At 39.9% G+C, this 25418-nt stretch overlaps 1 protein-coding gene and 1 non-coding gene across 2 annotated transcripts in view; one reads left to right on the forward strand and one right to left on the reverse strand.

Annotated features, from left to right (window-relative positions):
* CASD1 (CAS1 domain containing 1) overlaps window positions 1–17202 on the reverse strand; it is a 31720-nt gene extending 14518 nt beyond the window's left edge. Inside the window, exons 1-7 of the mRNA XM_055807034.1 lie at window positions 16779–17202; window positions 8999–9095; window positions 8160–8280; window positions 6587–6631; window positions 4248–4310; window positions 2916–2960; window positions 71–194 (exon numbers count right to left, since the gene is read on the reverse strand). Of these exons, the coding sequence (XP_055663009.1) occupies window positions 71–194; window positions 2916–2960; window positions 4248–4310; window positions 6587–6631; window positions 8160–8280; window positions 8999–9095; window positions 16779–16911 (628 nt within the window). The 5' untranslated portion in view covers window positions 16912–17202. The remainder of the gene's footprint in view (window positions 1–70; window positions 195–2915; window positions 2961–4247; window positions 4311–6586; window positions 6632–8159; window positions 8281–8998; window positions 9096–16778) is intronic.
* An 8142-nt stretch (window positions 17203–25344) lies between these two features.
* TRNAN-GUU (transfer RNA asparagine (anticodon GUU)) lies at window positions 25345–25418 on the forward strand. The gene has a single exon. It is a non-coding gene; the product is annotated as a tRNA-Asn (tRNA).

Consider the following 25418-nt stretch of genomic DNA (forward strand, 5'->3'; position numbering starts at 1 on the left):
CATATCCTACAAGATAATGATTCAACAGATAGTGACAGTACAATTTGTTACCTACTGTTCATTACTTTACCTTGTAAAACCCAGTAAACATCACTACTTTTTGCTAATTTTTCCAAAAGAGGTGCAATTGAAGTGATATTGATTTTATACTGCGCGAGGGCTTCGTTGCTGCCATTGTGAATTTTGATAGACCACTGGAGAAATAAAGAAAGAGATTCAGAACCTGTATGTCTAAGGACCCTTAAGTAACTGATGCCATTACTCTGACAGTAGCTGTTTTTCATTATTTTCATAAAGCTAGATTATTCTTTAGCCTTTGCTTTTGAAGTGCTAAAAAATTTCTTTTGGACTGAGCAGATGTCTAGACATAAAATTACACTCAAACAGACCATTTAAATACCGAGTATATAATACTCAATTTAATGTTTATTTGATTTTTCATTAACTAAACGATGCAAGGTGTTTAATTAAAAGCCCCTTGACTTTGAACAATGACGAAGTAGCAAAGCCAGTCACGTTATAGAAAAATCATAGCCAATTCAGTTGATTTTGCTCTAGGAAAACTGACCACAGCAAGAGATGCGTGCAAAAAAACTTGATGGCGGTACTGAGTTCCAATATTTCCATCTGTTTTGCAGATACCCGCAAAGAAAAAAAAAAAAAGAGAAAAAAAAGAGCTATTTTAATTTCTGATTTAATCTTCTACATGAAATGACTGGGAGGATGCTGTAACCACCCAAGAATTTCTCCTAACTTCTGAAAAGAATTTCCCACACCATAGGAAAAACAGATTTAGCATTTTTTAAAGGTATTACTGTATCTAGACTGATTCAGTAAAAACCTGCAAAAAAACCCCTTTAGCCTAAATGTCATGAACTCTCTAGTTATTTCTAAATATCTACATAAAAATTGTGATGTAAGCCAAGTACACTGATCAATCCACTTCCTGAGAATATTAGTGAATACAAATTAATACTTCATGAAATCAAGTGACATGCAGCTGCTCTGAGAACTCACACTCTGGGACAAAAAAAGCAGTTTCTCCCTTTACTTATACCTTTACTTATGAAATACGTATTTAAACATAACAGTATTTAAACAGACATTTTAAGAAGCATATTCTATTCAACAGGAAGTCAGGAACTAATAAGCAGAGCACTATAGTGACATTCTCAAAGCATCTCCTTTTCCCAAAATATGTAAGCAACTGAGTTTTGTACTAGCTGGAGCTCCTCCAGCTTGTAAGACTTTACTTCTATTTATAGGCTGTTACGCAGTTGACATCTTAAGACAGACATGTCCCGATCCATGTAGCATGACCAAACTGAAAACTAAGTTAAAGACACAGGTAAGTTTCAAAATGCTGTTAAGTTCAAGGGCACGCAGCAGTTTAATAGCAGGTTACCACACTAGTGCTAGCCATGGTAATGTTGCTGATGCATCAGATTATTTTTTACTCTTTTATTTTTCTGCAAGTAACTTAAAATAGGGGATGTTCATCTTTGGCCAACTCTAGATATCATTATTAATGCTTTGTGTAAATATATTTATATGTGTATAAATATATTACAAAGAGCGGAGCATCACATGCATATAATGTTAGTTTGTATATCCTGCTGTCCACAAAGGACAACAAGCTATGGCTAATGCATATATAAGAGTAAAAGGAATTATTTAGCTATGAGTCCTGAAGTTTTGCAACCTGATCTGCATGCCAGAACACTATTCATATATAACGGCATTTTCTGTGTGAAATACAATGACTCATGCTAGTAAGACATGCTACATGCTCAGAATGAGCAGAGATATTCCAGTCTTACTAAGATTCCTAAAGCTCAAACACTTATGTGGATCATACAGAAGAAGAAAATTTAGGGGGTTCACCTGTAAAGAAACAGAATTTCTGATCCCTCAGGGCATGTGTGGCTATCTGCATACACATATGACCTTCCCCTAAAATTGGGGGAATTCACTCTAGATCGGCGTGCCCGGGAGCTTCCAGCTTGGTAGAATGCCTGAACTGTCTCTAAACCAAACTGCTTTCAAAGGATTTTGTTGTAAATGGAACACAATTTCCCCCCCCCACATTTAAGCCAATATGAAAATATAATAGCTAATCCCTTTCAAATTCCAGTTCCAAAATATTTGGAAGTAAGGAACATTAAATGTGGAATTAATGAGATATGCAGTTGCTCGACTCCTGACTCCCAATACCAGCCAACTATTACAATAGACTACTTAAGGGGGGCTGTTGAATTCTGTCCCTGGAAGTTTTAAAGAAGTGGTTGACTCTTGTCAAGCACAACACAGATATAACTGATCCTGCCTTGTGGCAAACCGATGGGTTAGGAGACCTCTTCAGGTCCTCGTCAGTCCTGCTTTCTGTGACACTACAGCCCATAGCAGTGGTGGAAACTTCCAGTGGAACAAGATTCAAGAAGTGCAACCTCTTTGGTTGTTGAATTATTCATGTAAAATTCAGAGTTTTGCCCATGTAAATCTAAAAGAAATACGTGTGCTCAAAAAGAGCATTCCAGATTGGGTCATCTCCAAAAGCAGTATTTTGTGACTGAAAAGAGTTCATTAAAAATGCATCTCAGTAAGCATGTAAGTACTTTTATTAAACTTCCTTAATGAACAATCTGATTTAACAAAGCTACTTTATTAGCCAAGTTCAAGCTAATCAATGCTTATCAACCAGTTGTGCTGCCAAAAAGTACTGTACATCGCACAGCTACAATAAAGTATACCTGATATTTTGGAACTACTTGTTATAACAGAAAAATCACTGAGAGTGTATTTTGTTATTATAAATAGGGTTTAACAACTTCATCATGTAATCAACTTGAGACCATAAAATTTATCCTACTAGAACTTCCTTCTTTACTAAAATGCCCCATATATGTATAACTTACCGTGGCAGCTCCTGCTACAATTATATGAGGTTTTGCCACAGAACCCTAAGATGAAAGTAAAAAGGAAGTAATTTTAAAATATTCACAAATTATACTTATTATTATACTAAGCAGGTTAATTAAGATTCTTATCTTAATTAACTGTGGCTCAACTTGTCCATCAGTTAATGGTTACAAAAGAATAGATTGCAGATGCATTACAGAGAACACGAACTTGTGAAATACCAAAATTTTCATATAACAGAATCTGCAAAAGTGCCATGTATCAATAAGCACTTACAATTGTTATCTATTTAGCAGCATAAGCGCTCTGTAAAATCTATCTGAACATCTTCTCCTAAGGTCAAATAAACTGTAGATCATACTATTGAAGTACTCTTTCTCCCAGTGCCTCTCGGTATTGTCAAACACCTGCTTGTGCTGTTGTACTGTCTGAAGTGACCAGTTTTTGCCCTAGAGGTCTGAAAGTTATATCTAGGACAAGGAACAGAACATGTACTCAAACAGAAGAGCATGAAAACACAAACCATTGATCACCTCAGTACCAGTCTTGCCTTGGCACTGTGAGGGTTTAGCAGCTCTCAATTTTTTGTAGTAATCACAGAAAAACAAATGATAACTTCAGCTATCTTGATGGAAGGTGTTGTGCAAGAATGACCAATAGGGTAGGAAAAAAAATCACTGGGGCTGTTACAAAATTAACTCCAGGCTATTTAAAGTTCAACAAAGGAAGAAACAAGAAAAATTTAGTTGTCAATCTGTAAGCATGTTGTTACCAGAATTACATAAAAAGTTTCAGACTGAATTACATGACAACCTGTATCATAACTGAAACGTGAAATAATCATTATGTAATTTGAGGGAGATACTGAAAACGAAAAATCAAGGCATTCTTGACTTCTCAAATTGCCTTTGTCCTTCAGTTTGGAACATTCAAATTAACCATAATATAAAATCACAGAATCATAGAATATCTCAAGTTGGAAGGGACCCATAAGGATCAAAAATATCCGGTCACATAAAAGCAGAGCCATTGCAGACAGAGAGGAAGTGAAACACCAAATCAGAGTAAAATCCTGGGGTTTGTCCCAAGTGAAGCCATCCTTGGGAGACCAAGAAATGCCCAGAAACATATATACCAGTAAACATCTGTCTTTCACTATTTTGATATCAAATTTCAGATCTCTGGTACATAACTGACTGAATAGATGTGATATGCTGCTGTTGCTGGTCTCCTAGAAATTATAGTTGTGCATATGAAAAAAAAAGAAAGGTAGCAGTCCTCATTCAGTTGCTGTATTTTCCAAAAACAGACAGTTTTTAAAAACAAACCTCAGTCCAAGATTTGATACATTGCCTCATAGAGCCATTAACTTCTGGATACCATAGAAAATCCTGTAAAATAAATGCAAGTTTACTCTGTAAGCTTAAAGAGAAGCAGTAGACTAATAACAAAAAATCAAAAAAACAAACTAAATGCCATCAATTCAACAGTGAAGGAAAAACACTCAGCCCACTGTGAGATCTCCTTCATAGTTAGCATGAAAAGCCCGACATTTCGCACTCGCATGGGAAACAGAAAGCAAAGGAAAAGAAACAGAAAAAAAAAACCACCACAAAACTTTGTCCCCATGAAAAAACAAGACATTTTTATTTGTAGTTCAGAAGTTGAGATTTCACCAAGAAGATAATTTTTTAGGTTCTGCCAAATGAGATGTCCTTGGGTTTCAAATACAATCCGGGATAAAACCAAGCTCACATCTACAATTTATTAGAACTTGCTTTCTGTTCAATTTCCCTGTTTTTACCGACAGGTTTTCTTCATCCCAGAACTTATTATGATTGATAGCAGGAAATCATAACTTTCAAACAAAAAGAAAACCTAACAACTTACTTTACAGCTTCATATATTATCAGATGTTTAAATCTAATAGTGCCACGGCCATTAAATGCATGACCTACTGACATTCTTTCAGCTGTCAGTAGTGCGCAACCTTCATCTACAAGGGCAGTTTAGACTTTGGCTAGTGCTATTGTGTCTCCCAGGTAAAGGCATGACTTCCTAGCATCTAGTTGCTCCTCAGGTGCAGAACTATCGAATGGACTACTAATACATATTAAAGTGAAATGGCATGGTTTACATATGCAGAAATCACTGTGTGGTAACTTTCTAATGCAGAATGCAGATGCACTGCTAGCAGAGAGGAAATCTCTATCTTCCACTTGCACAGACCTAAAGATTTTGGTAGTTCACTTGAGTGCTGTCAATTCACTACGTGGCAGGAATCTGTACAGCCCTCTGCAGTGGCGGAAGGACAGAAGGGTCAGCATGATGACTAGAAAGGGCAAAATTAAATTCTCCGCTTGTTCCCAGTGATTTTCTCTTTTGTTGGTCAAGTATTTTCCACATTGAGATTACTGGCTCACAGCCATTCTGAATGTGAAAATTCAGCTACCATGCCAATAATTTCAACAGCAGTAAGGCATCAAATCCAGAAACCAGCAGAGTAGAAATACATTCTTAACAACCCAGACATCTCCCAAAAGCCCAAACCTGTCATCTCAAATCTTGGTGGTTAGACACCTACCAAGGCTTAAGGGGTTTTGAAGATGTAGTTCTGCGTCAGGCTATGCCAACATAAATCACATTGCATCAGCCCCTTTCTTTGTCCTGCCTTGTGTTGTGCCCCTTCTTTTCTAGCACTCAAATAAACATACGATGAGCCACATCAGACCTGACCAAAAAGGAATCCTACAAGGTAAGTTTTTGGCTGATTCAACTCCTAATTGATACACTCCAAAGCTGTATCAGGGCTAGTTATAGCACAAAGACAGGAACATACTGTGAAGGGCAACAGGGTGGGACAGCACAGGCTTAAACTGCCATGGGCTCACACCCTAAAATGTTATTCTGTACCCTAAATCTTAACCATGTACACAAACAGATACTGAAAACTCGCTTGCAGACAACTCAGCAAATATACTGCTTCTTGGGTTTTCATGAACAGAGAATGAGTTGTTTCCAGGGCATAAACAAATACATGACTAGCAGAATCCCAGCACTGCTGACAGCTGTCATGGGAAGCAAAGAAAGCTATTGAGGACACCCTTTCCACTGCCAGGGCAGAGAAGAACAGTGTCCTTCATAAAACCTACCCTCAAGTACTTTGTTTGTTTTCTTTTTTTCAAATATCCACATTATATTCACCATTATGGTTACTTCTCCATGCAAAACCAGCTAAAGGAATACTTGGGATAGCACAGAGAGCTCAATGGCAAGTATGACAATTACCACCCCAGGTAAGTTGGCCCCAGATACATATTCTTACAGCAGTGGAAGAGTAAATTTCCTGGAAAAAGCTATTCTTAGGAATAAATTCTGACAAAAAGAAAAATTATACACACTTCCAGAGCTTATGCCCAAAGTTAACACAGAACACAAGCACTCAAAGCCAAAGCCTCTCAAAGCATCTTATTCAAAACATAGTATGCTAAACTCCGGTATATTTTGTAGAAAATTTTACAAAGGATGTCAATGTTCTGAAGCTTCTTTTGACTTTTACAACACTTGTGGAAATTTGAGAAATCCAGCTCTGACTGCAATTTGGATTACACTGTATGAAATAATAGTATGATTACGGCTTGCATTTTAATGCTAGATAAAAACTTACCACTTTAATTGAAGCTGATTTATCTTCAAATGGGATATTTCCATGCTGCCAAAAAAACCAAAATAAAACCAAAGATAAACTTTCAGAATGAAAAAAAAACCCAAAAACCTTACATTTGTATGTTAATTTGCTCTCACCCAAAGGTTTATCTTCAGTAGAATGGATTTTTCTTGTGTAAACTTGTCAGTAGTCATGCAAAATATTTATGTTGCTTGATAAAAACAAGCTACTTGCACAAAGGGTTATTTTTCTTGGAAGAAATCTATCCAACAAAGTCTGAAATGCTTTCCGTTTACTCTGCTACAAAGGTATAAAGTATTTTCCTAAATCTAGCCTCCCAAAATAAGAAAAACTTAAAAGATTTTTTTCTCTTTCTTTTCTTGCATTTCCTTTTCCCTAGCCTTCCTTTTCACCTGCCCATCTTCTTTGCACAAAACAACCAAGACAGTTTTTATTAAAGAATAAAAGAAAATAATCTCAGGCAGAAATAAAGCCTGGAATGCATTATTAAATTTGTTGAGTGAGACTGTAAGAAATCAGAAAGGAAGCAGTCAGATGCTGCACACACAATCCTCCTTTAAAATATTACTGAACACATATTTGTTTCAATCCTGGTCCAAAAGAATAGGTGTATTTTTTTTCCACAAACAAGGTCTTGATTTCATAAATACTTGACAAAAGATACCTCTTGACTCAAAATCAACTATAGCACTCTATCATCTCACCATCACTTTTGGGCAGCAACTGTGACCTAACCAGAAGACTAGGAAAACCGGAGTTATTCGATCAATCAAACATCTTGTTCTGACAAGTGAAATTAACTGCACTCCGTCTGCTGGACAAGCTACCAGCTTGCACTTCTAATCGATAAATCTGATGTACAGTTGAAAGTGAAAGGTGTCTCTCCCCTCATATATATACATAAATCCATGAAGGGATATGCCTAAGAAGCATGATAGAGCAAAAGAAATTACTATTCTGTTCAACAAATGATACAGCTAAATCTTTTCTTACTGCTTCCACCCAGCGAGCTGCAGTTTACATTCTTCGTCTTACAAAATTTAGACAGCTCTTCAGCAGCAATCAAAACGAAGGTAAGACCAGAAGCTATTTTTAGTTTCAGCTTCAAGTCAGACCTGGAAAACTGTCATTGCTCCAAAGATTTTTATGAACAGATTAGATCACCAATCTAATAGACATTTAAAATGACAAATTATAAGATGCGAATTACTACTATTTAAAAACACACAAAGGAGCAGTCATTTTCTCATCAAGAAACCAAATATGAAGCATAAGTTGCTATGGGATAAATCAGCTTCATCAATTTAATCCCAGAATGCCACAAGCTTTCTCTTGAGCTTCCTAGTTCACTTCTCAGATTCCCAATCATCTCATCTGAACCTAATTATCTTGGTCTAATTTGTTCTTCTGCAAAAGACTTTTCTGTGGTTCTCCTTCCTGATGGCTATGCCAACAAATGGTATAATTTCTTGCTTTTCTGAAGTTTAGAGAAGAGTTATGAGGTAAATTAGGAAGAAAGAAACAAAAACATCATCAAAATAAACTATCTCACCTTATTTCCTTCTTCTCTGACTTGAGGATTTATGAGTTTTATAAATGAATAGAACAGCTGTCGAATTCTAGAATCTCCTATAAACACAATATGTTTGTCTATGAGGCAATTTTTTGCTTCACTGCAAAACAAAACAACATTCATGTTACAGGAAATGTATCTTTGAGGAAAAGTCTTTAGGAGATTGACAGTAATATAGATAATTCTAGCCATTATGTCCAGCTCTAAGGAACGGTAAATCTTTTTTTAAACATGCTAAATTAATAGAAAGTTCAGTGTAATTTGCATAGAAATGAAAATGAATGGTTCTGCTAATGTGATTAGGCAAACAACCAAGCAGGCTTTCCTATTCTGTGGTGCTACACAGTAGTTTCAAAATGGTAATATACAGCATAATTCTACTTGTTAGATACTTTTTTAAAAGAACTTTTTTTTAAAGTTCTCTTACTAGTAGGTGAAAAGAATGTGACTGTAGTTTTATTGGGGATTTTTTTTACTTGTGATTCTATACATAAGGTCAGCATTTTCCCTTTCAGCAGTCTGAGGGTGACATATGAAGCTATGCAGTCTCTTACAGTATCTTGTGGCTCTCTATAACATGTGTCAGTACTACTATCACCAACATTTATTTGTATTTTTACATATAAATACAATGACAGTAAACACCATAGAACACAGGTAATGTACAAGGAAAAGACTTCCTTCTGATAAATGTTGTAGATTTTTGAAAGCCTAGAGAATCAGCTATAAAGTACAAAATAGGTGACACTGCAATTACTACAGCTGCAGTCAAACAACAACTCTTCTTTCCAGGCAGATGAACAGAAGGGTTTCCTTACCTGTTTTTATACTTATGCATCATACAACTGTGGGGTTGCCATACTTTTTCTCCAAGAAATCTCCCACTGGACAGAAGATACTCACATGTATCGCCACCTTTAAATGTTACATTAGGATTAGAATTAAGACACATGAAAGTTAAAACATAGCCCCATTGCTATTAAAAAAATAATTTGACAATATTTGAAAGACAGGAATTAAAACAATCAACAGCAGTAAACAAATTTAACTTCTTCTAAGAACTCTTCCACAAGTTTCTGCAAATTGCCTTCTCGCTTATTATACCACACTTCTCTGTAAATCAATCCTCTATCCCCCATTTCTGCTATCAGAAAGATATTGTGACCTAGAATGGCACTTCCATCACAAGATGCCAATTCACTGTATTATCTACTATCCAGAATACACTAATATGAAATTACAGAACACAACAATTCAATATAATAAACTTCTACACAGAATCCCCATACACAGCATCTTGTGTAGAACAGGAACCTCAACATGAGATTTACAAGAAAACCTATTATATCTCCTTGCTTAAGACATAGTGGTCACCTTAGAATAGGCAAAATTACATGCTGGGTTAATACACAAAGCAAAAAACATGTACACAAGAATTCGCTGATCATTCTGAACTGCAGGTACTTTTTCCAGTCAAGAAGTTTTACACTAATTAAGATTAATCACTTTACAGGTGGTGATGTTTCAAGTCACTTTAAGTTCATACATTAAATACCTCAGTTATGAAATCAGTGGCTGTTATCTCCCAGCAAACTCCTTGTCAGATTCTGCAGCCTTATAACTGAACACAACTGAACACCATTCACAGCAAGAGAAGTTGCCCTCCAACATTTTTGTCATACTTGGCATTTCAGAGCACTGACAAGCAGGGAAATAAATGGTGGTGAATGAAATGGCAGGTGCCTGTGCTAGCTTGTGCAGTATAGCAGCCAAAACTCTTTAGTTCTCTCTTATTTGAAAACTCTAGCTCTCTCCTACTTCAGGTGCTTGAAGAACATTTCAGGTATCTCTGGAAGTGTTCAGGGCCAGGCTGGATGGGGCTTTAAGCAACCTGGTCTAGCAGAAGGTGTCCCTGCCCATGATCTTTAAGGTCCCCTCAACCAAACCATTCTACGATACTATGATACAGAAGCACAGACAGTGCAGCTCGTGTATGCTGCTTTCTGAAAAAGACTATCAAATTATCTTGCAAGAAGCAAGAAGTGGCAGCTTCTACCTCTACTTCTTCCTTGAAACTCCTCCTGCCTGTTCTCAGGAAAATCAGAAAAAGGCAGTGTAGAACAGACTGTATTTTAACTGTTACTTCTTGGCTTGTATATCCAACCAAACCCAGCAGCAGTAACACAATCAAGTAGTATTATTTACCATGATCCCTCATTTCAAAATGCAACTCTCAACAACCAGACTTATTTTCTATCCTGGAACTTCAATTACTTACCACTGCTATTGCATCTCAACTACTAAAAAAAGCTGGAATAAGATGAAGAATTGTAACAGTCTCCAAAAAGGTCTGGATAAACATCTCTGTGTTGGTTCTCTGTGAGCAACCCACACAACATACTCCTAACATGCAAGATAAACTGGCTTTATTAAAACTGTAATTTTTTTACTCTGTCTTTCAGTTTTAGGAGCTCTTGGTCAGGCAGATTTTGAAACATAGAAGAAAAAAGTGTTAAAAATATAAATAAAATATATACATACAGTGATAAGCTCCTGTTTTTAATCATCAATAAGAGCCTATTAATCACCCCACGGTAGTTCAGGAATTCCCTCAAATTGACTAATAACCTCTCAAACAAATCCTTGAGATACCACAAATCAAATTGACACTTCCTTCCTAATCACAATGCATACTACCCATGTCAAACTGGTTAATTACTGCACAGTAGCAACGGGATGTGGCAAATGGCCACACACAGAAGGCCACATTCTTCTGAACATTTAAAGGAGCTCTCATGAAGTATTTTATATACACACACACACCCCCCACAGACATAAGCTGAGAAGGTTTCCAGAACGGTAGTTTCTGGAAGTCTCCCATTTTTCAGCCGTTACAGGTCACTCCCAGTCAGCGACATCATCTTTTTTTCCAGTCTGTCCCTATCATTATTCAGTACAGTGCCATTTCTGAACAGATGACAGAAAAGATCTTCCAGCAGCAGTTTATTAATGCCTTTCTGCTCCTCTTTCAACCATTGCTACTTACAAAACAGCTACTGATCCTGTTGTCAAAACTTCTGCAGAAGTAGTTCAGACAGCAGATGACACAAAAAGCTGAATCTTTACCTACTTTTTAAATAGTTGGCACAGCTCAGATCTGCTGGGCAGACATCTTTCTAGTAGAAATCATAAATCTGATATGATCATAGTTCCATCTCTTCTTAATAATTTCAAATAAAATCCTGTTTCTATACTTTGGCTTTCAAGCAGCATAATTTCCTTGATTCTCAACAAGAGAATAATTCTCACACTTATACAAACTATTATTTTGAGTAAGTTGCATAAAAATGAAACTCATAAATAATAAAAAAAAAATTATCAAAGTCATGTTGCTTGTGAGTAGATTATAAGAATAGGTGACTTACAGTTACTGCTACAAAGCCCTCTGCTTTGTGGATGATGACAACTAGAAGACAGAGTGACAGAACAGTGAACTACATAAAAGAAAATCCACCACTAATTAAATTCCCTCTGAAATCCATTAACTTGCTGAGGAAGATGCATAAGAAAGTAAGGACAGTTATACATGGTCAGACCAATGATCTGTCTAGCCTGGTATTCTGCCTTCAACAGGTAACAAGCAGATGCTCAGGAATGAACAAGACGAGAGCTAAGTGATTATTTCCTTGTCTGATATTCTTCCAACTACATTCAGTCCAGGGACCTCCTGAGCTGGACATGTAGAACCTTCCACAGACTTCTTTCTGACAAAGTCATGCAGTCTTCTCTTCAATTTTTTAGCATCCTCCTACAAGAGTTTTCTATACCCACAGCTGCTCTTGAAGAATCACCTACCTTTATTTTAAATATGGCTTCTACCAGATTTAATTGGCACTCCTTAGTTCTTCCACAGGAAGACCGTTTGCACATATGTCTATCATGATTTGTAGACTACTGTCAATCCTTCCTCAAGATTTAAAGGCTGAAGAATCTTAGTTTACTGATTAGTCATATGAGAGCATGTTCCGTATCTTGAGTTCATGACCCAAGCCTAGTAGCTCTGCACTCCATGGCACTCCATGGCACTCCCATCATAATTACCCACAAATAAAACAATCCTCCATCCTACACTATAATTACTGAAATAACATTCCAAACATCACACATTGTATACATTTTAAACATAGAGATAATATTTTAGGCCAAGGAGTTATGCCTTCTTTCCTAACTCCAGATACTGAGTATCTTCCTATTTCCTCAAGCTATTACTAGAAAGATCCTGAAACTCATACAGGAGCACTACTGATGTCTGTCTTTAAACATAATAGCAGAAGTTCTGGGGGGAAAATGAGGGAGGAAAATGAAACAAGGCTGAAACAGCAGCCAAGAGAGTAAATTGGAGGTTACAGCTAAGGCAGTGCCTCCAGAAATGCCCGAGTCTTACTTAGGAGATGAAATACACAGCTGCCAAAGAACCACTCATTTCAATATACCACACCTTCTTCTCAACCATTAAACCATTAATGAGATCTTAAAAGAAAAAAAGTAAAACAAGCAACAAAAAACCCTAACCCAAAACCTGAGGGGGAAAAAAAAAAAATCTAAGTGCCACTCTATACACAAAACAGACCATTATTTTTAAGCTCTTCCTTTGTGCTTTGCATAAATTATGCTTCCAACATATTACCTTTTATTTTCATCAAATATCATCACACTCTCTACTTTTAAGAAATGGAAATTCAATTGTTCTCTATAATTCAAAATAAAAACGTAGTTTTAAACAGGATCTATCAGTGCTGATTTTAAGAATGCAAACCTTAAATAAATACTCATTTCCAACAAGGTTTAGGACTGTACCTTTGAAATATGATAATAACTGAAAAATGCACAGCACTAACTTCACTGGATAGTATGTAAACATTTAGCCCACTTAACTCTTCACAGAAACTGTTTGCAAGTTAAAGACAGTCCTTAACTTCTCTTAATTCACTTCAAGTTTTGCAAAAAATGTATGCAACCCCTAAACACACTAGTCTCCCTGACATTGATATGACCTTGCACAACCCCAGTCCAGCGTTTTTTCATACAAGTAACTTTTATACAGGCAATTTTTACTGCTAAGTATACTGGGCTGCTCCTATCTATAATACGTATTTGCACAACTGAGGCCAGAAGTAGCTGAAACCTTTACATATGAAGACAATCAGACAAAGGCATTCTAACTAGTCTCAGACATCCAAGAGCTCCCAAAGGAACCACTACAAAACCAACCACTTTATAAAATACATGCATATTCTCAGCTCGAGTTGATCCGTTGTGAACTTTTCAATATTGCAAAGGGAGGAGAAAAACAGAGGGCAATCTGCAGAACATGGGTTTCTAAACTGAGCGAGATAAACCAGGCTTACTACCAAAAAGTTAAAGCATCCAATTGCTGCTCATCTGAAATCCTAAAAGTACAGGCACACTGAAAACACAGAATATCTATACATTAATACTTCCACTCCTACCCAGGGATAGTGAGAAAAGGGAAAAGATAGGAAAGAACCAGTTTTTATGTGCCTTTATCACTTTCAGAATGTCTTCCTCAAAAAAAAACAACCCACAAATAAAAAGTCTTAAAAATAACTACTCTTTCTCAAGGACTTTTTGCATACCCATGCTTGTACCACAGAAAGGATTCACTGATGAACCTTCTTGACATGTACCATTCTCTGTCTGGTTATATACATTTTTTGTGGCTTTTTCTTTCTGGCTGAATTGTCCAAGGAAAAAAAAACTACAGTAGGGCAGGCTAGAAGTCTCAACACTGTCCACGTGTTTTGGTGGTATAAGTCTGATTATGTAAATAACAGAGGACATGAAATCAAAAAGTATTTTGATTTAACACACAGTTTTTCTTCAAAGTCAACTGTGGTCTTTGCCACCTTTTATATGTCCTACAGGGCACCAGGATCTTGTACATCATTAGGCACACCGAACTCCATGAATGACACGTCTAATTCCAATCTCATTTTCCCCATTATTCAGACAGTTGCTATTTCAACTGATGCAAACTTTAGGTTATCAGCGTCTTCAGATATTAAAGAACCAATTTTTTTTTTTTTTTGGGGGGGGGGGGGGGAAGTGGAATTCTACACTTTCCACAGAACAAATTGCACCTCTTTTTGTTCATATGCAGCTCAATCGTTTCCTCCGTATTCCTGGGTATCTGTGACAGAGAGATAGTATCCACATGGGTGCTAATTCATTGTTAAACTTCTTTTTTGCCCTAGTGTGGCAGAACATGTCTTCACTTGAAAGAGTCAGTCTTGCCTGCTCTCCTCTTCCTGGCAGCAGCTAATGACAGATGCTCAAAGATAAAGTATAAAAGCATGACAAACACTGAGCAATCCCTTCCCTAGCACAGCCTTGCTTTCACAGCTTGGTGACTTTGAGCCAGAAGTGCCGCATGTCTGCAGCCCCACTTCACCCACCTTCTGCAAATCAGGATAACCCTTTTTAGGGTATTTTTAGTACAAAATCTTGGTAATCTGTTTCAAAATGTCTTGTGTGGGGAAAAAAGTGCTTTCTTCTGATTTTTTTAAATATACTGCCTGCTAATTTCATCTTTCAGCTGATACTTTTTGTGTTATGACACAATCACAATCAATTTACCTTCCCCCAATAATTTATAATATTTGAGACTATTAGCAAGTTACTAATTTTCTGTCCAGGCTATAGAATGTTTATATATTTTATTGCTTCTTGTACAGAAGCTGTTTTATTCTTCTGCTATTTGTGTTGCTCTTTTGTACACATTTTCCAAGCTCTATTATACTGCTACTAAGAGGGGGTGACCAACGTTACAGACAATAAGCAAGGTGACAGTTACCTTTGGCTGTGCAATATCACTGTGAAATCTTGTTTTTTCATTAATTGCCAAAAATATCCTGACATTTGCTGAATTTCAGATGTTTGAGATCACTGAAGGGTTGTAGAATGGTCTCTCAAGTGCCTCTGCTTTTATCTATCCTAAAAACTTTTTGTCTGCTCTAAATGCTCCACCCTCACTTTCTGAACTATCTGTGTCTTTTGAATGTTGTTTGTTGAAAGAAGCCCAAACTGGTAACTCTGTTATCACTCCCATGCTACGCCCTGGAAAGCCTCTTTTACCCTGTAATAGCTTCAAGAAACTAAAAGCCTGGGCCAAAGGAACTTGTTGAAAGCTTTGTGAAAATCCATACAGACCGCATCAACTTAGATAAAGGCCTGCAGATTCCCACAGTTTTGCGATTTGTGACTCATCCTCCTCACTGACTCTCTCATAATATATTGTGTTTGCGCATATTCCAGTTTCCTTTAATCTGCTTGGTATGGCAGTCTATTTTCTTAGACCGGTCTGGCAATCCCTCTTTAGAAAAGCATCACATTTGCCACCCTCCTTCCATCTAGTTTTGCGACTGATCTGTGCCTTAAGGAACACAGCATTACAGGCAAGTTCAACTGCTTCATGCTTGAGCTCCTCTTGAATTCTCTAAATGCTTGTATCTTGCAATTTAGTACTAAGCAGTGTATCAGACTTACTAGAACGCCAGCCAGAGGAACTGTATCCACAAAGATCTCTATCCCCTTCCCCATTTCTACAATAAACTGCCTCAGTCTTGCCTTCTGTGGACGCTAGCAGCGTTGGAATACGTCATCTGTTGTCCCAGAGTAAACAGAGCTATAGTAATCGCTCTTTGGATCAACTTTTTATTTACCCGCAAAAACATACCATGTTTTTTAGCATGAATTGGAAACTAGAAAATATTTCCTTTAGCAGTTTCATTAGCGTTTACAGATCACACCAGCTTCGGGGCCAAAACAACCCGAAAGAGGAGGAATGAGGAAAGCTCCCACGACCCCCGCGCACCTGTGCAGCCCACCCCTCCTTCACCAGCGATGGTCTCCAGACCCTGGTGACTGCCTCCTCCACGGCCACTGCCACCACGTGAAACCCAACAAACTCTTTATTTCGCTTCATCCACCAATGAGGCTGGATTTTGTTACGTTTGAGACAATAATGCAAACAGTAAAAGAACATACACCAAGTCTTAGACCGATTAAGATTTTAATCGCTCAGTTGCACGTTAAAGGTCGTTAATGGTCCCGCACGGGAGCGGTGCCAGGGAGGTGGGCACCCTCCGCCCCTGCAACCCCACCTGCAGCCGTGCGGCTGCACACACCGCCGCAAGGCCCCAGGCGCGGGGCTGCGCCCTCAGAACGCCGCACCGCCGCCCGACACGCCCGCCCGCGCCGCGGGGCTCGGCCCGGCCCGGCCCGGCCGGCGGGAAGCTGCGGCGACCCCGGGGTCGGGCCCCGCCGTGGGGTCCCCGCCGCCGCCGTCCCCAGACTCGCCTCCCGCAACAGCCGGCGCCCCGCCGCGCCGCGCTGCCCCCGCCGCCCCAGCCCGCCGGGGCAAGGTACGCGTGTGGCCCCCGCCGCCTCTCGGCCCCGCGGCGGCTGCTCCGGGCAGAGGCACCGCCACCCTCCCTGCACGGCCGCGGTCCCCGGGCTCCGCCTCCCGCTGCCCGCCAGCCGCGGCCCCCCGCGGAGCGCCCGCGGCCGCCCTCTCACCTCGGTAGCGGCGGGAGGCGGCGTGGCAGGCGGTGAGGAGCAGGACGGCGCCCAGCGCCAGCGCCTTGGCGCTCCTCACGCTGAAGTAGTAGTTGATCTCCCGCTTGCCCCCGGTGTAGGCCAGGGCCGCCATCTTGGCTCCTCCATGACAACAGCGTGCGATGGAGCGGGCGGGCGCAGCGGGGCAGCACTGGGTCCCCGCTGGCGCCGAAGGCAGACCCCACCGCTGGCGGCTGCCGCCGTCCCCACCGGCGCGGCGGAGAGGAGCCCGGTGCCTCGCTGCCGGGGCGGAGCCGCCGCCACCGCCCTCCTCCCGGCGTCGCCGCTTCCCCTCCCCGGCGCTCGGCTCCCCGCCCCGCGGCCCGCCGGGGGCAGCTGGGGCCGCAGGCGAGTGCCCGCGGGATGCTGCACCTGAGCCGGGCCGGGGCGGCAGGCGCTGGGCGGGCCGGGGCGGGCTTTTTTCCAAGCAATGCGATTTGTAAACACTTGTCACTTAGCTGGCTCGGTCAGGCCAGGCTGGGAGACGTTCACTCCCTCTGAACGAGGGTAACGCTGTGCAAAGACACCGAACCGTGTTCACGGATTTACCTGGGTTCACAGGAGAAAAAAAAATAGGGAGGGGGTGTGTGGAAGGTGCGTGTTGCGAGTGAAATGCTGGAATCTTACAAAAGGGAAACCCTGTTCCTCCGCAGGCCGTCACTCGGGTCGTAGCGGGGGAAGGTGCAGGGCGGCGGACCTGCGCCCCGGGACCTGACCCTCCTGAGGCGGCGGTGAGGGGCTGCGCCAGGCCCGGCCCTGCGCGGGGCACGAGAAACCCTGCCACAAGGCCAGGTTACCGCATCTAACCCGTAAAAGCCATATGTAAGCAAACATAAAACTCAGGGAAAGTGTTCAGTAGGTGTTCGCACAAATATGGGAAAAAAAATGGTGAGCGGTTGTCAAGCCTTGGGTTCACGATGAAGTCCTCGGTGTGCTTGGCAGACACCCTCCCTCAGGCCCAGCGAACTCTTCATTCAGACTGGCAAAAAAATAAACGGAAAAAGTTTTTTTTAACTGAGCAGGTAAATTGCCACCGTGAATTAGCTGGATTGTAAACACAAAAAAAGCGCCTAGTTTTCATTTCACCATCCTTACATTTCCCTGTCATTCAAAAAGCACTCATCTGGAAGTTCTGCAAATCCGTGAATTTGATTATTCATTTAATAATACATGACGAAAATAAGGTGAGAGTGGGGGGAGTGAAACATTTGAAACAAACCCAGGAAGTTTACACACTGCGAAGTTTTATTTTCAAATATTATCTGAAGAACAAGAACTTCAAGCATTATGCAAACATAGTGTGATATAAATAAAAAATTGAGTTCTAAGTATTCTGCTGATGTGCACTGTTACTATATGTTTAATGTATATCCCATTTCCACCCAACCAATGTCTTTACTATCTGCCACCTTGTACTCTATACTGTTTTCTGTTCAATCAATTCAGTCTGTTAATTCATCCACATTCTTAGCCATGTTTTTAAATAATAAAAACACTTCACTACTTTAAAGTGCTCAGATTTATTCTTTCAGGGGGAGAGCAAAAAAAAGGACCAGGTAAACTCCCAAGTGTACAGTTTTGTGGTTTCTAAAAAAAAAAAAAAAGTCAACAAAACCAAACCAACAACAATAAAAAACCTCAAACAAACAAAAACCTCCAAACCTGGTCATAGTATGGAGTCTTCTACACCATAAGCAAAAAATTCCCATTCATGTATTATTTTTTGGTCATGCATCATTCAAAAAGCCAAGAATTTTCAAAACCTTCTGACTGTGAACAAACTTTATTATTTGTTAAAATATTCCTGTTAGTGCTTAGCTTTCTTTGTGTCCTCATTTCACATATGTTCACGTGACAGCTGCAAGCATTTTACACTCTAAGAAGCAACTTAAACATTTTTAACAGCTTCTCTAACTGAAAGTATTCACTAGAATATTTTTTCAGCTTTTTGCATTGTTGCTCATTAATGATTCTTAATAGTCTTATGAAATGCATCTTTCCTGCAGTCATTGAGGACCACAGATACTCTTCTTCGTTTGTTTTTGTAACATTTATTTATGAACAAGTAAGACTTTTCATCCAACCAAAACATACTTACTTCAGCCTGTCTTATTCTGCAATATAACTGTTTGCTGGCTATGTTGCAAGTCTGCAAGGTGCATTTATTGCTGTGAGTGTAGCTCCTCAAAACTTACCCTAATTAACACGGTTACTATAAGCTGCGTAGATGCAGAAGGCATGGACTTCAGCTGGAGCTCCTGGAGTGCTGACTCAGTTCTCAGTTAGGATGGCTGCAGTGCTTGAGCAGGGAAATTTAACCTTTTCTCTCAAAATTACTAAAGTATTCAGCTCTCTACTGCATGATAATCTCTCTGGAGAATGTCAGGGATCTTCAATTAAATCAGCTTTTTCCTATGAAAGAACAGCAGAAATTAAGAAAGTTACCATCAAAACAACCATGCTTTTATTTATAGGTATCTCAGAAAATTCCAACATCCAGAAATAGTGGCTGTCCCACAGCCTTTGGAGGACACCTTCAGATCCGCTGCCTGCCACTACAAGCCCCTGGGCAGTCCTCGTTTGCTATGAAGCACTAACACTGGCCTTCAGTGATGCCTGAAAACCCCATGCATGGATTACATCTCTGTTATCTATGACTGTACAAATGCATACCGATACTGTTGCAGGTTGAATATCTTAATTAAGAGAATCCACCTATGTATACTAAATATTTACATGGATGTGAGCAAGGCATCTGCTTTTACTTCATCACTCCTTTGGAGACATTGCTTAGGTGTTCAACAAGGGAGATCTTCATTTCAGCCAGAAGCTTTTGGCTGAAGTGCCATGAGTTAGGAAGTGATTTGCGTGCAGGCGGTCTCACTTCTTACACGTACCTCCTTGTTTTTTGCAAGCTAATTGGATTTGGCATCATTACATATACCTAAGTAAATCACACCCAAACCACTATATATAAAAGGCCTGATATAAAAGGCTAATTAGGGATTGCTAAGTATCCTGTGAAACCAGCTCCAGACATGAACTATTATTAGCTAGAAGCAGCTTGGTAAATTGGATGTCTGCTTTATTTTCTTCTCTGCTGATAATGCGCTGGAAGTAAACCAGAAGTCTGCTAGCTCTTCTGCCTCAGTCAGACCTCAGCTTTTGGTTTGCAAATGCTACAGCTTCGCATTGGCTTTCTGTTTGCTCTGCTGGAAGCACCAAAGGCTGTCCGTGGGAGGGGAACACCCGGAGCAGCCACAGAGAGAAGACCCAGTGAGCAGACAAGCGGTTCCTTTGAGAGGCAGAGGACATGTGACGCTACGATGGGATAATGTCTATGCATATCAGGAGTAAAAAACATGAGGAGGGATTTCACATTTCTATTTTCTACAAATGTAGCCTTGGCTTAACTGAATCCATAATTTTCATGAGAGACGGTGCTGCTATGTATGGTCACTAATGACAGAAGCTAAAAATATTACCGTGGGGTTTGGCTGCACTATTTCCCCTATGTGGCAATATAATAAAGCAACCAGGAAAGGTGGGCTTCATCTCACCTAACTCCACCCACTTGTAGTGAACCAATCTATTTTAAACTAATCGTCAGCCTCCCTCTATAGAACTGGTGCAAGGATGGTGCTGGTAATTTACTCACAAGTTAAAGTAAGGTGGACAACACCATCAGGAATAGCAACTCTCTGTTGAATCTAGATACTAAGTTTAAATTGGACAGATGTAATTTACACATATATGATTTTAGGTGAGATAATTCTTTTTTTACTGCTTCCTAACTTTGCTTGGCAGGCTCAGCATAAATGGAAGGAGAACCTTGTGCCATGGGTCAAACCTGGCATGGGTAGGCAAGTTTGCTGACAAGCCTAGCTCACAGTAGACCTCCTCCTCTTGATCTTCCTGTTTTCAGCCTTATAGCCACGTGTAGCTGCTGGAGTTAGATCTGCTGTCCTCAGTCCAAGTCACAAGGCAATCCCAAGGACTGTAAGCATGTAAGAACAGATAAAGTGACTACTATAGCTATTACAGAGAGCTGATATTTAAACACTGTCAGTCAGAGGAATACTCTAGGGCATTCTTGTGTGATATTTTCCCTTTTGAGCTTTTATATGCCTATAGGAGTGGATTTACTAATGGGAGTAATATACTAAGCTAATATTTATAATATATAAAGCTAATAGGAGTGTACATACAAGTATATACAGCAAGGAATATAGGCTCCAGAGCTGGAAGAAAAAAAATGTGGCTTACCTATAATCTGTATGTTTCATAAGGAAAATGTTCATATGTTCATAAGGAACATAGTACTTGTTGCATACTAACTGGAATATTCTCTACATTACCTTACAGGTTAAGTGTTGAATGATCAGTCAGTAGGATTTGCCATACCCCAAACCATATCACATCTTAATTTAATGTGTGCATCATTGTCTGATTGCTCTGGTCATACTGTAATTCCAGAAATAAAGCTGTATTCTTCAACAGATTCCTGGGTAGAACAATATTTTCTGTAGTGCAGCTTTTCCTTCAGCAGCTTTTGCTTTTGTGTACTTGCCATCAGACATTATAATTGCTACATTTTCAGCCTCATGGTGGCAATCAATCTTTCCATAAGCATCAAGTTTCCATGTGACGTGTGCATGCATGGTAGCTATCTATTGCAGATATTTGATTACATTAATGAAGAGGGAGTACAGAGAGTAAGAAGTTTGGTTTTTTTCTCAGTGGACTTATTCAATCAAGCAGTTTACCCTTAGTACTGTCTCAGCCGAATACTGAAAAAAATATACCACCAAACCTGTAAGACCTTGGAAATTCTATCACGAAGTACTGCTTTTACAGATTTCTACTTTTGTAAGAGTTATAAAAATGGTTCCTCAGTAGTCTGTACTAAAATAAAGCTAATATTAAATGAAGTAGTTTTGAAATCACAAGTAAAAGGATATGTTTAGCTTTATCAATGAGAGAGGTACATCTGCAGTTCCATAACATGAAGCTTAATAGTGTCTTCATTTCAGGTTTCTGTGGATCTGAAATAGAGGTGGATTGGAGGGATGGAGACAGGGAAGGGAAACACGCAGATTTCAAATGTCTAAGTCATCTGTCCTCTTCCATTAAGGACAGTCAGGAGGCTGCACCTCTGCATTGTGGGCTGTGGTCATCACTGTGCAGCTATACAGTTTTGAGTCTGGACAGGGACTCTGCGTGGTTCATTAATGCAAATCGATTTTTCTTTCAGCTGCTTAGATCCTTATCCTCAAAACTTTGTGTTCATCAATGTAATGGGTTAAGAATTTTCAATTTAGATGAGTTTCTTGGGATGAAGGTACTATTTGTTTCCATTTGCCCCCTCTCTTTTCTTGACTCCCAATTGCGAGAAAATGGTAGTCACTGTTAGCTCTTTGTCAAACTGGCTTATTTATTTTCATCAACACTTCATTTTCACATTGTTCCTCTTCCCGGTTCCACGTTATGCTCCTAGATGTGTCTCTTTAAAATTCAGGATTCTTTATATTTGTGAGGCGGTCTTTGGAAGCCTACACAGTCACTGTCCAAGCCGTGTTGTGTTCACGGAGCGTCAGAAGCCTTCTCCTCTGTTTGGCTGCCAGCAATACAGATGCCGTGCTGTAATTACTCTTTAAAACACACAGAGAGACAGAGAGAACATAATTTTCATTTCTGTCCATGTGGTATCTAGTAAAAATCATTAATGCTAATAATGATTAACATTCTGTTACATTATAGTACATTAGTAAGCTGTCCGATATTGGTCCATTAAAAAATACTTAGCCTTGAGTTTGAAAAGTCCTACATCAAAGTCTCAGGCAGCTTATGCTTAGTGTGTGTCTAAAACATCTTCTGCTTCAATGGTCACCTTTGTCACAGATGTTAGATAGGTGTGCTCTGATGAAAAGGCCTGTACCTGTGTGAGTAAGAGTTGATTTTCATTTAATGATCATCCTGACATGAAGCTGAGAGGCAAGGAAGTTCCAGGAAGAACTTTACAGAAAATACGAATTAGGGAATGCAGCAAATGAACTAAACCAAAGTAATAAAAGATTGCATGAAAGAAATGCGTAGGCAGAATAGTTTTTACAAATTTAATGGGAAGCAAAACAGTACTGATTGTTTCTACATTTAAAAATGTTAAAGAACATCAGCTAAAGAAATCTTGAAAAAATACTAGTAGGTGGTCCAACTCTTAAGGATAAGTCTTGCCCAAGATTCAGATTATGAGCTGTAACAGATTAAAAATTCAGTGCATCTTGAAGTGCAAACATCTGAATGACCATGGGATTCCTCCCAGGGGAGCAATGACTGAGTGCACATTAGTTCTAGGGGTTAATATCTAGCTGCTAATATAAAGCTGCATTACTACAAATCTAACAGGAAAATGTAACTGACTTTTCATCCTGTCACTAGGCCAGCTAGGTCCAGTCTTTAGCCTAATTTTTATGCTTTGTGCTACTGAAACAAATCTGGTTTTTGTTTGTGCTCAGATTTCTCTCTGTGTTGTTTCTCTTTCCCATGATACCATCTTAGCTTAGGCCTAAAGATGAAGTTTTAAAATATAATTTATAAGGCATTAGAAGTCCTATTAAAAGCTCTTTAAAAGTCTTTTCACACAGCTACTTTTCTGCTAGTGCTGCTTGGACAGGCTTTACTCTTGTTTCTACTGTAGGAGGAATATTTTTGCTCTGTGCTTGCGCAGCATCTATTCTTACAGTTCTGTTCATGCCTTGTGCCTGTTGATACTGTTCTGTTTTCAAAGCCTGGAGTCTGTAATGGGGTCAGCAATCAATATAGAGCAAAACACAGCAAGGAAAAGACTAAAGGAAGGCAGGCAAAACCTAGAAAATGATCAAAAGAACATCATGAAGAGGCTCAGCTAATGAGGAAAGTTGGATTTCCTTGGAGAACAATGTTCACAGGCATAAAAGCACTATAAGGAAGGAGTGACATTTTGAGAGTTAAAGGCGGGTAAAAAGTTGCAGCAAGAAAGCAAAGTTTTCCTGATAGAAAAGAAGGTTGGAAGTGAAGCAACTATTATTGGCCTGCATTGATGTCTGGAACCCTGGAATAGGAAAATATCCCAGTGGATAGGAAAACACTGGGATGGGAAACCAAACCCAGTGATCCCTGAGACTAGACAGAGGCAAACTTCAATGTCACAAAGGACATTTGGATAAATAAAAAATAAGGACAATATAAGTATTAATGATGAATGAAGTGACATCTCCTACGGCCCATGAGAAACCGGAAGAATGTTCCACCAGGTTTCAGCCCTCAAAGCTAACCAAACTGTCAGCTGCTGTTGTTTTTCACTTGTGTATGTTTTCACTCATGTATGATTGCTGCTATTTTTGTACAGTTTAGTGGTTCAGAACCTCTCCAAAATAGAAACTAAAATATTATAACATACCTATGTCCATAGGCGAGTACTTGACTAGGCTGTTTAATGCTGCTGGAGGAGGGATGCACAGCAACCCCTCCACCTGGCCAGACCGGGCATGCTTGCCTGAGGTCAGGGAAGTATCCCTGGTTGTTGATTTTGACAGTGAGAGATCAGGCCTTTGGAGGAGGGCTTTGTTCTCCCTCTGCCACCCAATGTAGCTTCTACAATAAGAACAATCTTATTTTCCACTGTGATTCCTTTTGGGAATATGCAGGGTGCTTGTCCTGGTTTCAGCTGGGATGGAGTTAACTTTCTTCTTAGTAGCTGGTGCAGTGCTGTGTTTTGGCTCCGATGTGAGAACAATGTTGATAATGCACTGGTGTTTTTAGTTGTTGGTGGGTAATGTTCATACTAAGTCAAGGACTCTTTGGTTTCTTGGGCCCTGCCAGCGAGAGGGCTGGGGGGGGCGGGACAGCTACCTGAACCAGCCAAAGAGGTATTCCATACTATGGGATGTCATGCTTGGTATATAAACCTGGAGGGTTGGCGGGGGGGATCGCTGCTGGGGGACTGGCTGGGCATCCGTCGGTCAGCGGGTGGTGAGCAGCTGTGCTGTATATCACTTGTTTTCCTTTTCCCTTTTCCTTTGGATTTTACCCTTTGCCCCCCACCTTTCCATCTTAATTGTTATTATTATTACTAGTGTTGTTCTTACCTCTTTATTCTGTTTAAATTATTAAATTCTTCTTATCTCAACCCTCATTCCTTTTTTTTTTTACATTTTACATTCCTTTCCGATTCTCCTCCCCACTCCTCCAGGCTGCGGGGGAGTGAGCGAGCGGCTGCATGGTGCCTGGTTGCCGGCCGGGGTTAAACCATGACAGTGCTGTTGAGTTGTTTTTGCATTTAAACCCTGAATTACTTAGTTCCAATACGAAATGCTCAACTACAATGAAACATTGTTTTGTAAGGGTTTTTTTCAGCTTGAAAGATTCTAGGATATAGTAGGGTTTAGTGCAGAGTATCTCTGCTACGTGGAATCAATGTTTTTAGGAAGGCAATTTTATTTTAGGATGGAAAATTAGTTATTATTATGAAGAGAATGGTAACCGGGGAGTCTCTGTGGCGCAATCGGTCAGCGCGTTCGGCTGTTAACCGAAAGGTTGGTGGTTCAAGCCCACCCAGGGACG

Source organism: Falco peregrinus, chromosome 5 (genome assembly GCF_023634155.1).
Source record: "Falco peregrinus isolate bFalPer1 chromosome 5, bFalPer1.pri, whole genome shotgun sequence".
NCBI lineage: Eukaryota > Metazoa > Chordata > Aves > Falconiformes > Falconidae > Falco > Falco peregrinus.